Source organism: Anser brachyrhynchus, assembly GCF_964034855.1.
Source record: "Anser brachyrhynchus genome assembly, chromosome: 10".
In the NCBI taxonomy this organism is placed as follows: Eukaryota; Metazoa; Chordata; class Aves; order Anseriformes; family Anatidae; genus Anser; species Anser brachyrhynchus.
In genome coordinates this window covers 11,588,351-11,606,165 of record NC_137705.1, presented here as the reverse complement: position 1 = coordinate 11,606,165, position 17,815 = coordinate 11,588,351, and the positions used below count along the sequence as shown (strand labels likewise).

Genomic DNA, 17,815 nt, shown 5'->3' with positions numbered 1-17,815 from the left:
CACCATAGGGTTTAGGTGAAAGCTAGGTTTGCTGTGTTTTTTATTCCTTTTGTTAGAAATCCTTTGCTAAATTAAAAAAAAAAATCACAAATCTTGCTATAAATATGAATTAAAGTTGTATTATTAATTTTTCTCTGGGGACCCCAGCAGTTCAAACTATGTTGCTGCAGCACACTGCTGCTTGCTGGATAAGCCTCTGAAATGAACATGATTTAAAGAGGCACCGTCAAGCATCTTTTAAGCCTGAAATGACCTTTGAAAATCCATTTAGGGATTTGAATCTCTCCCCTAAACGTGGGATTTGCTTCTCTGTTTAATTGTTTACCATGATGAGTTTTTAAAAATTGATGCCTTAAAAATAGGAGCAGCCATGCTGTTCCTTATGAACTAATGTGGTTTTCACTTCCTGGCAAAATGAAATAATGTTATAAGTAGTCTTTGTTTTTTAATAAACGTGGAGAATAATCTTCTTCAATTTGAAACAATTAGACCTCCTGACAGGGAGTTGCATACATCCAACTTGTAGTTATGTGACTAAAAAGAAATGCAAAGCAATGAACAAGGTGGATCGTAAAGAGACAGAGAAATCAATCAGCTTTACTACCAATATGTAGCATGATGGTGAATATAGAACGCAGGAAAATTACAGATTATAGAAATGGTAGAAAACTGTTGGGATATCTATTCCCCTTGCTACTGCATGATTGTCCATGCAGCTCTTTTTTAAAGCCATTGATGATAAAACATGCCCATGAGCAATTTCACGTGATATGATTTTGCAACACTTTAATCCGTACAGTTCATTAAAAAATAAACTATTAGAACTACCACTCAGTGTTGCATTCAGATTTTAAATTCTATTTCTAGATAATGGGGATTGTTCAGTGAAATTGCAAACAATCTAGCAGCTATCGTTCTAATTATCACAGTTGTCCATATGTTCATACGCAAAGGGAATTTTTGCAATTTCTTGGTCTCATGCTGTGTGCTTCTATTATATTCTTCTCCCCAGATCTGGTCCCACGAAGCGGAAACCGCAGGGAAAATTTGTATGTGTGTCTGTCCTTTATGGACAGCGGAATGGGGAGAAGTTTGTGTCCAGTCTGCATTGTCATAGTCTGGAAGTCTTTTGTTGCATTTTGCGTTTCCTTTTCAGAACTGTATTCCTTTTACAGGTAACCTTTTAAACAAGGTGATGGATATTTTAGCGCAGGACCTTCTCGGGGGGGTAAGGTGCTTGGCCATGGTCCTGTTCAAATTGTGGAGGTGCACAGAAACTGCCTTCTAGTTCTGAGGTGTACGAAAGCAAGGAGATATAAATTACAGGGTTTCTTTCCTCTCTTGAAACACTAGATAGTTTCTGACCCTTAAACACTAGCATTTTGCTGGTAATAAAGTGGAAGAATGCCTTCAACTGTTAGTCTGGATTGGAGTGGGAGGTGGTGGGGGCTAGGAGAGAGAGGAGAGAAATGTACTTGAAACAGTGTAATAAAGCTTAATTGTATTAGTTTTGAAAAAGGTTTTCGATCTCTCTGGATAATTTTATTCCTGTAATGGTTGGAAAGATGGAAAACACAGCACAGAACAATCTTTTTTATTAGCTGCTGCTTTTATATAATTCTGCTTTTATTTGTTGAATACACGCAGACCTTGACATTTATTTATTTATTTGTTCCTTTCACTGTGCGAAAACCTTCCAACTATTATATATAAAAAATATATGTATAAACATACATATGTATTTATAATGTATATATTAGGAAAAAAAAATCAGGGGATGAGGTGGGGAGGAGCTCAGCAGTAGCAATTCGCTTTCTCTTCTCTTTTCAGGGGGATGGTCATTTGGAACATGGTTTGGAGGCGTTGGGCTGGGAGTTAACGGTTGTGATGGCTCAATGTGGAGCTAAAAAGCCAAAATTTCTCCTTCTAGGGACCAGGCTGTCAGGAATTCTCCCTCTCCTCACCTTTTCCATAACTTCATTTTGGCTTTGTCCCCGTTTCTGCATGACAGCAGAATTCAAGAATAGAAATCCTGCAGATTTGTTTGGAAAGGGTATTTAGCACACTTGATTGAGACAACCAAGTACCTTCCTGGTAGGATGCTAAGAACAATAGCATTATGTCTGAGGAGCATTTTTCTTTCGACATAGTAGCTGCTGCACTGAATCAGGCAGACTGTTCTTTTTCTTCTGACAGTGGTCAGTTTAAAAGACTTAGAAGGAAGATGCAAATAATCCCCAATCCCCTAAATAAATTAAAAAAAAAAAAAATGCTTGGAGAATGACTTGGAGAAAAGTCTTCCTAAGTGTTGTCAGTCAGAGGCTGACACATGCCCTGCTGCAAAACAGTTTATTTTCATTCAGTATTTTGATTCATTGTAATGGAGCTTGGATTACTGCCAGCACTCTTCTATGTGTCTCAGCCACATTTTTCTGAACTTGTTTAGCTCTTTGCCTTGATAGCACGTGGCATTATGTGCCACAGGTTAACTACGTACTCTATAAATTCTGTTACCAATTTCAAATACTTTTTGTCACTTAATATGCCTTATGTGAAAGGGATAAAAGGAATTCTCTTCATTATTCATTATCTGTAGATTTCTGTTCTGTTCCCTTCCCATTAAGCTGAGCAGTCCTCACCTTTTTTCAGCCTCTGCTTGTATATGCTTGTATATGATTTTTTTTCCAGGTTTCTCATTCTACTTGGTAGTCTTAGAGCCCTTTTCCTCTTGCAGTTCTGTCTTTGAGATGTATTGACCAGAATTGAACTCAGTAGTTCCCTAGAATGCAGCAGATTGTGTGAATATATTATCCTTTTATTTTGTAATCTCTAAAAGAGTACTGTAATCTACTGGACAGAGCACAGAATTGGAAGCAAAAAACTCCTCATTTTCTAATAGTTGTTTCTCTTTGGGGAGTTTGAAACAATTACTTAGCCCATCTATCTCAGTTATTCCATCTGTAAGATGGAATAGCTTATAATGGGAGGGCAAAGTGTTGTGAAACAGTAAAGCTATAGAAATGCTAAAAAGGCTATGCCTTTAGTTTTGCATGAGGTGAACTATGGGTGTACCTTATTTCAAAGAGACCTTAAACACTGCTTCTCTAGACACTCTTTTATTAAAGTTTTCACAGAAAAGGGCATGTATTAAGAAATAATTTCAGTGTTTCAACTTTGGAGTTTTTCCCTACATCTTCTACTAAAGCCCTGGAAAAAGTAAGACGGAGTGCCATGGTGCTTTGTCACAGCAAAAACGCGTCTAGTTCAATGTGCTGGTCCTGAGTCACTAAAAGAGGATGTCCAGGGACTGAGTGCAAGATCAGGGCAAGTATGTGTGATACTTGTTCCACGTGCTTCTTCAGACTGTGGTCATTTGTGATTCAGATATCTGTGTGTTTACTAATCCTAGATGGTTTGTTTATTTTCCGTAGAGTTGTCTAGTCTCTTCTTGCTCATTCTGTAGCAAGCAGTTCCCAGCGTGGCTGTATGTTGTGTGAACAAATGCTTCCTTCTGCGTGTTTTGAACCAGAAAGCTTGAACCTGTTAATTTCATTTGATGTCCTTTCTTCATGACAACTGGATCAGTGACAGTAAGTCTTCATCTCCTTCCTGCCTCTCATGGTGTTGCAGATCTCTGCCGTATCTCCTGATGCCCTCTCTTGTTGGGCTGAAAGGTTCTGGTTCCTTAGTTGCTTCCTATGGAAGATTTACCATACTTTAATCATCCTGGCTGGTCATGTATGAAACTTTTCCATATCTACTTAATCCTCTCTGAGAAGTGGGAACCAGAACTGCACACACAGTGGTCAAGATGCAAGTGGACGGTAACTTTATACAGTAGCTTTATGAGAATCGTTGTTCTGTTCTACTTCTTTCTTAGGGGTGCCTAATGCTTGATTTGCATTTCAGACTTCTGTTGAGTAAATGCTCAACGCTGCTCGCCACTGCTTTCAGTAGCATTCAGCTCTTCTGAGCGCATGAAGCAGCTGTCCTAGGGTTGAACCCACACTGTCATTCGTTGTTGGGAGATATTCTGCTCAGTCCACCTTTATTTAGGGTGGACTTATTATGTATCAGATTGTCAGGGATTGTATGTGTGTGAAGGGCTGTTAGGTTTTGTTCTGCTTGCAGTGGATGCTTTATAGATCGGTTTTCTCTTTTAAAAAAAATAAACACAATTTTTATTCAACAAATACTTTGCAGACAATCGGGATACTGGTGTGCTCTTGATCTTCCATGGTAGTTCATTGTAGTTGTTGGTTTCAGTCTCTTGGGTTCCTTGGAAGTTTTTGTTTTGGAGTGCCTGAAGTATTTTGGTAACTGGGAAAATTGCAGGAAATGGATCCTTTGAAACGACCATTTTTTACGTGACTCTGTAATTGCCGGAGTTTGAAGCTGATGATGCAGGCATTCCCTTCCAGGCTGATGTTTCCAGTTTGGCTGTCTTAATCTCCAGTAAGTAATCCAGTAATGAGACCTGGGTAGTTGGGTAGAAGCGGTTAAACTTCTAACTCTAATTTGTCAGAGTGATTTTACACGTCATCCATGTAATCTGGAGTTGTTTCACAAAAAGTGGGTCTTGTCTCAACTGCTACGAAGGCGGCTTTGTACTGTGGAGGTTCTCTGGGTAGAGGGGATGAGAGCTGGGCCTGGTTCTCAGAAAGGAGAACCTTAGAAACATGCAATTTGAGAAGCTTAAGCTGACGTAGTTTTATGCCTATATACGTTACTGGGAAGCAGGGGCAGGAAGGAGGTGAAAGGAGCTTGGTAGCGCTAGTTAGCATACATACTGCTGAGAGCTGGTATTTGTATTGAGGATTCTGGGTATTCGTGCTCCTGCCATCTCCTAATGGTAGAAACATCCTTAACGTACAATCAGAAAGAAATGCAGGTACCTGGGGATTTCACTTAGCATATTAGTTGTATACGTTCTCCCAGAAAAATGTGTTTGATTTGTTTTGTTGTTTGGCCTCTTACTCGGTTTAACCTAACAAAAGGTAAGGGTGGTGCTACGATACAGAAAAACCTGGGTAGCTCTTTGGAGTCGTGTAAAACAGCAAAGAGGCTGGAGGTAATCTCGGCAGATGAAGTGAAACTCCGTGCTATAAATTGATGTCTCTTCTTTGTTTGGATTTTCCTAAGCTCCAGCTCCCACGTTATCTTTTATTATGTGGCTATGGACTACTGTGAGCAGTAGGTACATTAATATGCAACGTTTTCTGCTTGTAGCTTTTCAGAGCAGTACGTAGCAGAAGCATTCATAAGATGTAGCGTATTTATGCAGGTGGGAAAGGAATGCATTAAACAAATACAATTTTTTATTAATAAGTTAGACTGCACCTCTTTCTCTGCATAACTTCACAAATCTTGTAATTTTGTATGTAGTATTCACCTTGTTTGTTTTGTTTAAATTAATCTCCTTTTGCCCGTGCACTTAGCATTTAATTCGTGTTTGTAAGGCATTTAGCGTGCATGAAGAATGGGAGGAGGTGAACTTATTTTGGCTTGTTACTGTTGGCCTTGATCCTTGTTCTTGGAGCAGTTTCCCACTTCAGATGCACCAGGGTCAGCCCTGCGTGCGAGTCCCTTGTCACTTCTGTGCCTTTCGGCCACTAACTCATCTCAATAAAAATACTGCCAGGGAAAATGACAGTACCCTGAGGAGAGGGGGAAAAAAACCCTTCCAGAATAATCTGTTCATAGGGGCTCTTCACGATCGATTTTCAGCCCATTCGGTGGGGCTGAACAAACTGATGGCCCTCGGCAAAGGTGGCAGGGGATGTCTGTTGAAGGGGACAGGGAATCCATTCCTCAGTTGGGATCCCCGGATGCGTTTGTACCCACGAGACCTGAAGGGCGCACACCTGGCTTTGAAAAAGAAAGCTGCATTAGGGTGTTAGTCTTCAGCTGGGCCCCTTGCCCTCTCAGTGGGAGTTAAAGATTCAGTGCCCTTTTCCAAAGGAGTGGATATGTCTCGGCAGGTGTCACCTGCCAAGACACCACTTATTTTCTCAATAAAATGGCCTGTAACATCTTAGGGCTGCACGTGAGCTGTTGCTGTGTGTAATGGCTGCTTTGTTTGCCTCCAGTCACTAACTTACTGCTCCGGAAAGTGCTGGGGGGCACTCGAGAAAGAACAGCAAGGGTGAAACCGAGTTCTCCACTAATGCGTTTTCCATTCAGAAGTAGTTCTTGTCCCCTCCTTCATAACCGAGTCTTACAGAATTTACAATTTCTGTTTTTTTTCTAACTTAATTTGTTGAAATTTCATCTCATGGCCTGCTACAAACCCTTCCTCCCGCTAAAACAGCAGTTTTATGTGAACCTGCAACAGCTGCGATCCAAAAAAGCAGTTTGCTGTTCAGGCCAGTGTAGCAATATAACGAAGCACCCAGTTCATTGAACTGTTGATTTCATCTTCTGAGCACAAGAAGGATAATCCCCGGTATAGTTTTCTGAAGTGGGCCGATAAGATCCTTCCTAATCATCCAGATCACTTCCCAGTTGCTTGGGCTGTCTGTCCGAGGCTGTGACATTCCCTTCCAGGTGGCGGTGGCTCTAGCAGTCTCTCAGGGCACAGCGTTTGGTATTTAGAGAAGGAATATATTTAGGGAGATTTTGTCCCGTTTGTGAGTTAAATGTCTGAGCAGGAACAGAATGGGAAAAAAAAAAGAATGAACCTGGAATCGTCGTCTGAACCGCTCCTGACCCCCACCCTCTTCCTCTTTCCAGTTATTCACAGACATTAAATGTCATACAGGGCGAGGAGGGAACACAGCATCCCTAATTCCCCCCTTTTCCCTGTAATCTGTCAGGGCTGAAGAGCACGGCGAGGAGCTGCCTCTCCATCGCCGCCCAGCAGCGTCCCTGCCTGCAGGGAGAGGTCGCTTCGCTGTCGCCACTGGCCAACTTGCGAGCTGACATCAGTCCCCTGTGCTCAATCCACCCATTTAATGGTTGTTTTGCTGAAAGCTTGTAAAGTTTAATAGTTAATATACCTCAGTACACCAGCTTTCAGAGATCAGATAAATTGATTGGTAATTTGATGAGCTCAAAGAACATCTATAATAGGGTAAATAAAATGTGTTAGATGTCAGCACTGCCTCTCTGCCTTCTCTGCAGCGTGTGCGCTCTCTCTTCAATATGTGTTGACTGATGTACAGTACATTACATCAAATTACGAGCAGCCTCTATGCAAACAGCAACTAAGTGTTTGCTTCCTTTTCAGTCTTCACGATTAGTGTAGAGATGCATTTGCAGTCTGCGTGCTGAAGGGTGAACTGTCAGAGCCTTACGGGTGATTTTGTTTCCCTGGCATTTAGAGTACCTTTGCAGAGGGAGAACGATGCTTATGGGCTGCTTCGTCTTGAAGGAATCCATCCTCAGGCTCGACTTGTGAAATAAATGTGGCAACGTGTGGTTTGAACTTAGTGTCTTAACACTGAATTTAGCAGCTGAATTTAGATAACAATCTGGTATCTGGTCTCATCAGTGTATCACTATGAAGACTTGTTAAAGGCAGAACAAAAAGACCTAGAATGTAATCTTGCCTCTTTGTTAGAACTGAGCACCAGAGCGTGCGTCCAGTCTGGTCCAAAAAGAGCAAAACGAGCCATGCTTTTTGTCTTCCCTTTGGGAGCTTTGTCCGTTACCTAACATTTCTGAGGCCACCCCCCCCCGTTTATATTCACCCCAATTTTCCCTTCATTCGTTAATTTGCTTATTGCCCATTAGCGTAGACTTCTGTTTTGTCTTTTTGCTGTTGATAAGCTTGTTTATTAGCAGAAAGGTATTTATAAGTGTGTGTATATACAGGGAGCACTATTAGCAGTAAAGACAGAGCTACGTTCTGCTGGAAAGCAGGGCGCACATGCGCACACACACATACACTCTCTCAGCTATTTTTTACTGTGGTGTAGTTGTACCCTAGCACCAAGTACATTATCCTGCTGCAATAAATACCAGTGCTGCCTGTTATTTCTGTGTAATTGGCCAACCAGTGTACAATTAATTTTTGGCCCTGTTACTGCAGCATTGGCTACTTTATGAAACTGTAGAGAGTTAGCACAGTGAATTGATTAAATATGTTCCAGACCTTAGGCTGGAGTCTGTGTGTCTGCTGGGATTTGGATGATTGAAGCTTGCGTTCCTCTTGGGACATTCCAGATTTAGACTTGGTCTTGGAAATTGTTTCAGGTAGACAAAACTTCCCTGTGTGTGGGATCCACTTGTATAAGACCCTGACTTTGGGGACTGTGAGATTTCTGTTTCAGCCCGCAGCGTTCCTTCCGCATGTGGCAGGAAAAAAGGCATCAATATTGTGACCGAGGCCCAGGTCCATTTTGAAAATGTCCACGAAATTCTAGCTTTGCCCTTATAGAATATGCTTTCGTCATGTTGCTGGAAAACGTAGCTAATAATTAATCTGAAAATTGGGCAAGCTCCACAGAACATCTCAAATTTGTGCTGAATTAAGTAGTCCAGAGATGGAGCTTTAAAAAGGGACTACTCTGCATTTACAGTGGCTATACCTTCTGAAGTGAGGGTGTTTAGTGGTTTACCGTGGGTGTGTTAAATACATGTTTCATGACAGCCCAGGGCTTCTTCTCTGAAGGTTTTCCCCCATCTGTCAGTCATTTTAAAGAAACATACAAATAAGAGCTATTCCAGTTTCTTGAACATATAATGCACGTTCCCAGAATGACTCAGAAGTAGCTTGTAAATAACATGTTTTAATGTTCTTAAATATACGGGCACCATCAGGCTCACTGTGAGGTCTCGAACCACTACAACTTGTATTTGTTTTGCCTGTCTCAATCTCCAGACCCCGGGATGATGTCTGGTGGGTTTGTTAGCGTGCTTGTTTTGGGGGGTTAGCTGCTTGTTTCACCACCTATTCTGCTGCCCCCAAAATGATTCCCATCTCCGTTTACCATTAAACGCCTTGACTCTAATGAGGATTATCCGAGTCACCCATTCGCAGTCTAGCTTCATTATATATAAATCCAAACTGACTGATTTTGTTTGGTGTTTTTATTGAAGATAAACACGTCTCAGACACCCATGTGCAGAGTCCAACCCTGACGAGCGCTGCGAGGGGAGTTTTGTCCCGCTACGTGCTCACCAGTAGCCACCAGGTAGAAGATGCTGCCCTGCGTAGGGGCTGACCCCAGGGAGAGGCCAGAGCCAGAAAAGGCCGGGTGGCCACTTCTCCCCTGTCTGTCTGCAAGGGTCAATGGGGGGGCGAGAGACGGGAGAAGTAAATGCAGGAGCTGAGATAAAACCCTCAGCCCTGATTTAAGAAGACTTGTAGTAACTAGGTCATTTTAAGAGAAGAGCTAGCTTTCCTTTTCCTTCCCAATTACTGCATTTCAGGTCTTTTCATAAAGAAGAAAGGCTTAATTCCTCCTCCCTCCTCTTCCCTCCCCATTCTTCTCAACAGAAGCCACGTTTTGCTTATATAACTTCAAGCTGCAATGTTGCTGCGAGCTCTCATGCCTGGGTCAGTACTGGATTTTCTTCCCCTGGAGATGTCTCATGATGTATTGGCTGGTATACAGAAATCATCTAATTTGCCCTGACAGGCAGCAAGCCTTGAACTGGCTGGACTGTGGTTTCTGAACCAGGGAAGAAGACTCATGTATGGGTGTACAGAACTGTGTCGTGTCCCCGCCCGGGCATGGATATGAATCGAGAACCTTCAGCTGCTCTCCAGAGCCATTATTTTTTAACTTTCGTTTTCATAGCAGCTATGTATACCATAAAATTTCCGTTGGCCTCTCAGGGGATTAAGAACAGTACGGGAGGCCTTTCACCTTTAGGTCATTCCTTCAGATACAGCTTCCGTTAGCAGCAGCAAAAAGCCATTACTTCTGAGGGCTAATCAGTCATTTGGGTGGCACTGAGATAATAACTCTTCTTCCAGTTAGAGGCAAGTGTTTGTTGCAGCAAGGAAAAAAATGTGTCCTGGCTGTTGATCTCTGTGATAGGCAACGTGTGTCCCAGTGAGGAATACCGAGTTTGTCCTTGCGAGGTGAAACTAGGACAGGGCTGGGCTGTAGGTTTGTGAGCACTTGCTCTGCGGAGAGAGGATTTTTTTTTCAGGTCTGCAGTGTTTGTGTTGGTTTCTTGCTTTCTTCCTGTTGATCTCCAGCAAAAGCATAGTTGTGTCCCGTCTTAATGTGCCTGTTATCCGATTTCTGGGCTCAAGCCATCCCCAGCTGAAGGGCCAGGATGCTCTTGGTCAATAGTTACGGGGGATAAAAAAATATATATATATATACTTTGTTCATGAGCCTGAAAAATCCACTTAGAGCACCGTTTCCCAAGCCTTTTCCTATAATACCCTTTATCAGCTATGGCAACAAACCCCAAGTAATTACGGATGCTTATGCCAAAATAATTCTTTTGGAGCTTTGAGCTTCCTTTCATTGCTACCTCATTTAGTCCTCAAGACAAAGCCTGGTGCTGTTTGCATGCAGTACACCTTGCTGTTAGAGATTGTTCGGAGAGCAGATTTAGCTTAAATCTTGGAGAACGATACCTTGCGTATGCGACGTTCTGCCCTTCACGTTCTCGAGATGCCCTGGCAGCAAGGCTTTATGGGACCTGTCTGGTTTCAAGTTAACAAGTAATTATTCCTATTATTCTGTGCTGGGCCAAAAGTGAGAAATGCCTTGTTCCTCACCCTCCACTTGCACCCTGTACTGGACAGTTTGAGGCCGGTGGTGCCCAAATGAGGCTGTGGGAGACGTCGCGCAGCAGGGCTGTGGCAGCCACCGGCTGGGAAGGAGCAGCCCTTGCCGGAGGACGGAGGGATGTGCCCGTGTGGCTGCCCGCGCTCTGCCCGGGGGTGTTTGATTTCTGTATTAATATTCACTTCTCAGCAGCCCCACTGTGAAAGCGCCTTTCAGCTCACTGGCAGCCCGTGGTCCTTCTGCTCGGAGGAGCTTCTCTTTGGAGACTTCACAAGCTCTTTGCCAGCTGCAGAGATGTCTCTTCAATGCCTTGTCCTCTTCAGAGGAGGCAAAACTACTCTGCTGAAAACCATGTGAAAGAAAAGATCACTAAAAGCAGAGAGAATGAGACTGCCAAAGATGGAAAGGAAATTGCTTACAAATACTTTCTGATTTCTTTCTTATCCCTTTTACCATCCCTCCTCCTTTGTCCTCCTTGGCTTTTTATCTCAGGATAAACATCGTGTTTATTTTCAGTTTACTGTGGGGAGGATTTCAATCCATTTTGAATAGCAAAATAAATACAAAATGATACTAGTGTTCTTTTCTCTGGAATAGCTGCTGCCTTGTGGGGAGAACAGGCGGTTTTGTGAGAGGTATTGTAAAGAGAGGCCCAAAGAATCTGTGTTACTCCATTTTCTTTTTCTTGTTAGCAGTGTTTTATATTGTATTTTGTTTTCCTTTTTAGATAATAATCAATGTTTCTTGGTGGAAATCGTCTAATAACTTGTTTCCAACTGTAAAATAAATATATCATTACTTTACGATGTTTGTCTATGTATTTATTAATAAAGGGGTATGAAATCAAGTCATCCTAGTACAACTACTTTTGAGCTGTGGAGCTGGGAGCTTTTTTCAGGTATTCATTAACTAAGATTTCCAGCTCACTGAAAGACAAGTGTACACTGTCTCCATTAAAAAAAGAAAACAGTGAGACCCCAATGCTTAAGGTTAGTATTTTCTATAATGGCTTTTGTTACTTTTTGGTTGTCTGTGTGCAGCTTATTTTTTCAGATGTGCTGATTACCAGTAACCTGAGCTTGAAGTTTTGAATAATGAGCTCCTGAGCATCTCCAGACAGAGCCGCAAGCCAGCGGGCACTTCTGAAAGTATGGATTTGTCTGTGTCATTAACCACGTACAGTGACCTGTAAAGTCCTAGCGGTCTTTTTGGCTGTAATCATTAAACCAGCCTCTACTACAGGAGAAAATGGGAAGAGAAGCTGCAAGCAGAGTGAGAGAAACCTGACTGAAAATACAAATATCTTCAGAAAATGCTCTGGGAGTAATAATAATAAAGAAAAAGTATGGTGGCAAAATAAATTACTGCTGATACGATTTTTCTTCCTCACCCAAGTTTGCCTCTAGTATGGCAGTTTCTCTCCCTTCGATAAATAAATGCAAAGATGAGAATTGCTGCCAAAAACTGTCACATTTCTGGAACTTTCAGCCCCTGATTATTCACATTAAGCCTCCCCCCCCAGCAGTACAGTATTCTGAATATGTACACCCACCGTTCTGTCAGATCTGTGCAGTCTGCGTCTGGTTCATCTTCTGTGTCTTTGATGTGCTCCATAACGTAGGCAAAGAGAGGTCTGATAGTCTCTCTAAAAACCTGACAGTTTGTGTGACAATCTGTCCACGAATCCACAGGCTCCTTGTCAACCAAATGAGCCTTTGAATATCAGAGGTTTTCGGAACAGTGCTTGCAGCATTGCATATGCACTGAGGGGAGAGTACAACAGGCTTCCTCGTAACCTGAGAGATGTCTGCATTTTCCTTAATCATTTCAGGGACATCTCATCATTGCTTGTTGGCTGGTTCTCAGCCCCGCACATGTCGGGGTTATTTAGCAAAGCTTGATTTACTGGAAACTGCACATGGAGAGTGATTTGTGATTGGGGGTAGAGGAAAGACCCTGGGAGGGGGGTGGGACTTGCAGGCTTTGGTGTGCTTCTGGCTTTTTGTTTGTTTGTTTCTTACAGTGACTCTCTTCCTTGCAGTTCCCTTTGCCCATGGATGTGATGCATTTGCTTCAGTATTTTGTAGTCCTCTTGCACGTTCCTCTGCCCTGGGTCCCTCCTCCTGCTCCGGCTTCCCCTGGGGCTGCAGCGCGTTGCTTCCCTTAGCTACCCGTTGTGGAAAAGGATGGGATCGTGAATACAATTCAGGTTCTGAGAAATGGGACAGGAGCTGTTAGCAGGGCCAGTTGCCTGCAGTTCGGAAATGGGCTGCGGGATATTCTCAGCAGCGAAAGCAGGGAGTTTTAGCTGCCGCGTTCCCGTCCGAGGTGGTGGGAGTTCTGCTGGAGGCTCTGTCAAATCCCAGCTTTGGCGTGATGGCAGCAAACCTTAGCTATAATATTCTCCTTGTTTCTTCCCAAAATAAGCTTCTGTGATGGGTCTGACAGGGAAATGTACTTAATATATATATTTTTAAATGTGTGGCAAGTACTTGATGACTGCCAGCTTTCTATTTTTTCCCCCTCTGAAGTGCTGGTCAGCCTCCTAGTGAAACTTCTACTATGGTACTGCTGATATTCTGGTAACTCACTTCTTCCCCTCTCCTCCCCTTCCATTGCCATTGATTCTCCGTGCGTGTCAGTCTTTCCTGGACAACACCTAGCTGGTAGAGGCAGCATCCTGTGCTCCTGTACTTTGTTCCTGGTGTTGTGGCAGCTCTGCAGACAGGACCTGTACATCACAGTCCGTGAGTGGTGGTGCGTCTTCGCAGCCTGGCCTGGGGATTCAGCAGCCCTGGCTGTGCCCACGGGCTGCGGGCACTGCGTTATCTGTGCGGCTCAGCCGGGTTTCCGAGGTCTCCAAAGCAGATGCTGAAAACCCTTGATGTTTAATCGATGCGTGGGAAGCCTGTTTACCTGCACTTGTCAGGTATAATTGATTCGGGCATTTACTGTGAATTCTTCACCTAGGACTTCTCGCTCCTATATTAAACTTTCTGCTAGGAGAGAGCGGAGCGATGCTCTCCCGGCGGTTTTAACATTAATCTGGGCCTTTCACATTGCTAGTGCTGTCCTTGTCAGAAAGCCTGGGTTGCCTGCTGGCATTTTACGGCCTTTCTCTTTGAAGGTGCTTTTTACCTTCCAGAGTTTGTGTTTAAAGAATTACTAATGCTATATTTGCAGTCTTTTAGAACAGCGTGCCATAAAGCAATCTCATAGAAATGCAGCGTTTAATTCTTTCTGGTGTTTTTTTGCTGCTTCTTCGCCTTTTAATCACCCCTTTAGTAATAGTTTCTTCATGTTGTTGGCTGTCTTTCTGACGTGAAGATAACGTGAGGCTTTTCTGCACGTTTCCAGTGAGGCACTCACCAAGCTTGCAGCTTTTTGCAGAGGTTCTACTATCGTCTTGTCACGAGGTACGTGTGTTAACTGGGCTCCTTCCAGGGTACCTTCCTGGAGACAGTCAGACTCCGGTGTGCAGACTTGGTCTGGGACTGTAAACCCATTCTCACCCTGATGGTGTATCTCAGCGTGGGACCCGGTTTTGGGGTGTAGCCTTGTTGATTCACTGCATGGTGCAGGGCCAGCAGCTTAACCTTTTTGTGTCTAGCTTGTTATCCATGGATTAAACCTGGCTGTGGCACGTCTCCCCAGATCTACCTCCTTAAACTTTTGTGAGGATTGGTATTTTGTGGGATCTTATCTTTGAGACGCTGTCTAGATGTGCTACAGAGTTAATGTTTTGCTTTAATTGCAAGATAACATTGCAGTCATGAGAAGATGTGTTCGAACAGGAATGTAGTTCTGCCCAGAACTAGTTTAACTTCCCTGTGTCGTTACTGTGGACATTGCTCTTTTTCTGGCGTCTCTGAATCTTAATCCAAAATTTATGATCTCACAGCCTATTGCCGAAGGAAAGAATAGAATGACACAAATTCAATGCTCTCATTTCATTATTGGTCTCAGCGGGAGGAGTGGATGAACCCACACATGAACAGCAAACAACAGAGCTGTGTTTAGAAGTTGGCTTTGGCTAAAAAAAAATCTTTTCTCCTTATCAGCAAGCTGTAGTTGCTTGCATCTCTTCTTTATTACCTTTTGAGAAAAAAAACACTTGAATTCTCATAAAAGCAGTTTAACCCTTGGCTTCTGTGCTCTTCTGATGTGCTTTATATGCAATTTTCTCTTCCTTGTTAATCAGCCTCTGTGTGTACGAGCACTTGTGCTTGATAGGAATGAGAAAACGCGAGCGATATCTTTTAGCTAAATGCTGGCTGATACCAACAAATGGGCTGAGCAGGAACTCGGGAGGAGCGAGCTCAGGAGGTGAAGAGATTGCTTCTTGCAACGTGTCCTGAAATTCCCGAGCTCCCTGTTCTGGACCAAGGTTGATAGCAGTGATTGATGGTGTAGGTTGATTGCAACGGATCCAAGGGGTCATCCGGCGAAAAGATCGGTTCAGCTCATCTGCCTCTGTACCTGTGGGAGGGGTCCGAGTAGATGGGGTAATTTTTCAAACCTGTTAGGAGCCATTTGCATGAGGCTTCAGAGAGATGAGAACTAACAGCCTGATTTATGGCGCGTGTGAACCAGCAGCCCGGGCAAGTCCGGGGGGCCCGGGTGTACCTTCGCTTCCCTTCGGCAGCGATGCGAGCAGATTTCCAACGCCTGCACTAACCGAGGTTTTTCGGTACCTTTCTGCTACTGCCCGCGGCAGCCACCGTGTCCCAGGCACGTGCGAGTTCCCTGTCCCCAGGCAGGCGGGCAGCAGCCGTGCCGGATTACTGGGGAGACGTGAGGTCTTATTTCTGACTTCAGAAGCAGTTGGAAGGAGGAACTGGAAGGTCTTCCAGTTGACGTTGGATACAGAGCAGTAACCTCTGCTTTCCTTTCCCTTTTCTCTCCCAGTTTTGCAGTGTTCCCTTCCCCTGGGGCACACCGTGCCTGCCCCATAACACAGCACTGGCTCTTGCTCTCCTCCCGGCCCGACTGGGGCTCATGCCTGGAGGTTTGCTGGAAGCTGCTGAGCGCCTACAGCAGGAGAGGGCTCGAAGCGATGCGTCTGTCAGGTGCGAGGCAGATTGTACCGTGTAATCCCCCGGCTGTCGTCTGCAGCATTTGTCGAGGCCTCCGCTGGCCTGCTCCGTTTCATCAGAGGTATCGCTAGCAATCATCTAGGCTGGCAGCGTTTCAACAGCTGCTAATCCTCTTTGTATCTTTAAGCACTGTGACCACTGACAAGCTTCTATACTCCGAGGTGTCAAAATATCTGAAGATAGCTGTGGTGGTTGTTATTTATTTATTTATTTAATCCAAACACACTCTGATCTATTGACCCGGCCTGAACCTGGTGGAGAAATCTGTATCCCGGTCTTGTTTTTTTGCTGCTGCTGTTGTTTGATGTTCACAAAGAATTTTGCCTAAAATCTGATTCATTTCTAGTTCCTTGTGCTCACGTTGCTTGGTTTTCTGTTTTACGTGTTACCGCAAGTAGTGCATGTTTTGCTGAAGTTGTAAGGAATGTGGTTTAATGTCAGTGTGAGAATGAGCTGGCAGGGTTTTCTCTTTATGCTTCAATTACTTTCCCTCCTGAAATAGCCTAGAGAACTCCTTTTGCTGTGTTGTTTTCTTGCTTCCTTTGCTATGTGTTGTGGAAAAGACCTGGGCAATGTAGCGAGATGTAGCTGCGAGTGCTGGAGTTTCTCTGCGTGTTTGCAGCAGTGGAGGAATGCTGAATTAAAATTACTCCAAATTTAGCTTTAAGTTTTAAAATCAGTTCCCTTTGGAAAGGGAATTTTTAGTCCCAGGGTTTTTTGGGAAGAGTGGGGAGCAAGGGCATAGCAGCAAAGCTGTTGTAGAAAAGCAGCAGCGTAAAGGAAAATGGCTCTGTTGGTCTTTAGGCTCTAGTTATGTATTTTTATAACTTCCTGGTGTTTTTATTATTTGCTACGAAGCATCATTTAATAGCAAGGGAGAATCTTTCAAACGAACATTTCTTTGTTTAGGTTGTTTGTCCTCTCTGGAGAGCTCTCTCCCCATATGACAAACCTCTGATGTTCTGGAGTTGGCTCCCCTAAGGCTCAGCTTTATTGAGAGAAGTGAAACATTTTAGGTGGTTCATTCATTCTTTCTTTGTTTCTTGTTATTTGAGCCCTTATGGTGTCCTTTGGTCATGTTTTTAAACTTATTTCTGCAACTAAGACTGCCAGGAGCTTTATTTAATAATAGTTGAGGTCTCACGTTCAACTTTTTCTTTGTGAGCTGCCATTTTATCTCAAGCATCAAATATTGCGAGAGTAAATTAAAAGCAGCGTTGGTGTCTTGTAATTTTGTGTTGAATGTTCTGTTTTACTGCGCGGCTGAATATCATTTTATGAAGCCGAAGGACTTCACTGAGATTATGGGCAGCTCAGTCTTTGTTTCAAGTGCAAATACAGCACCTTGATGCTGCCGAGCGGCCTTCAGGAGCGGGTGGCTCTGCTCAAGTCACCAGAAGTCTAGAGGCGGTTCCTGGCGTGGCTCCTCATTTGCAACCTCATGAAGTCCTAGGTTTTCGTTCAGCCTTGGAACATCATGCAGGGCCACAGTGTGATGGGGCAGACCAGTGAAACGAAGATCTTGCATCTCAGGTTGTATAGGTGAGGATACCTGGAAACTTGTTCTGTGAGCAGAGGCCCCCCATCACAGAGCCCGCCGTGACTGTGCCACGCGGGAAGCCCCTTGCCTGCTGCTCATTCAGCCCCACTTTGGGACAAAAGTCAGTGCCCCTTTCCCAAGGTAGGAAGAGGCCTGGAGGCATAGGGAAACCTGTTTAACAAGTCCACTTGTTGAACAAACTCGGGTTTAAATGGTAAAACTCTGTTCTTCTTACTCGAGGAAGCATTTGAAGATAATGATCCAGAGCATTAAAAATACTGCTTCACTGGGTTTCGGGTTTCTGATGGGCAGAAGAAAGAAGACAGGTTTGATCCAACGCAAGAGGGTCACCTGGATCGTGTGCAAAGATGTTTCCTTTTTATTTTTAAAACCGAGCAGCTTTGAGCTTCGGGTTGAACATCGTCTGTGCCCCTCTTTGATCTTTGCATCATGCCATGTTCCTCGCGGTTTCTTTGAGGCCA

The 17,815-nt window shown here is 43.8% G+C and overlaps 1 protein-coding gene across 4 annotated transcripts in view; it reads left to right on the top strand.

The window, feature by feature from the left end:
• The window catches only part of CHCHD6 (coiled-coil-helix-coiled-coil-helix domain containing 6), a 110,650-nt gene that overhangs the window by 38,898 nt on the left and 53,937 nt on the right, over positions 1-17,815 (top strand). For 2 of the 4 annotated variants that reach the window (XM_080605979.1, XM_080605980.1), the window contains one exon: positions 1,013-1,520. The exons of the other annotated variants lie outside the window; for them this stretch is intronic. In XM_080605979.1, coding sequence (XP_080462105.1) covers positions 1,013-1,117 — 105 coding nt within the window. In that variant the 3' untranslated portion in view covers positions 1,118-1,520. Of the gene's footprint in view, positions 1-1,012; positions 1,521-17,815 lie in introns of those variants that run through there. 4 annotated transcript variants of the gene reach the window in all.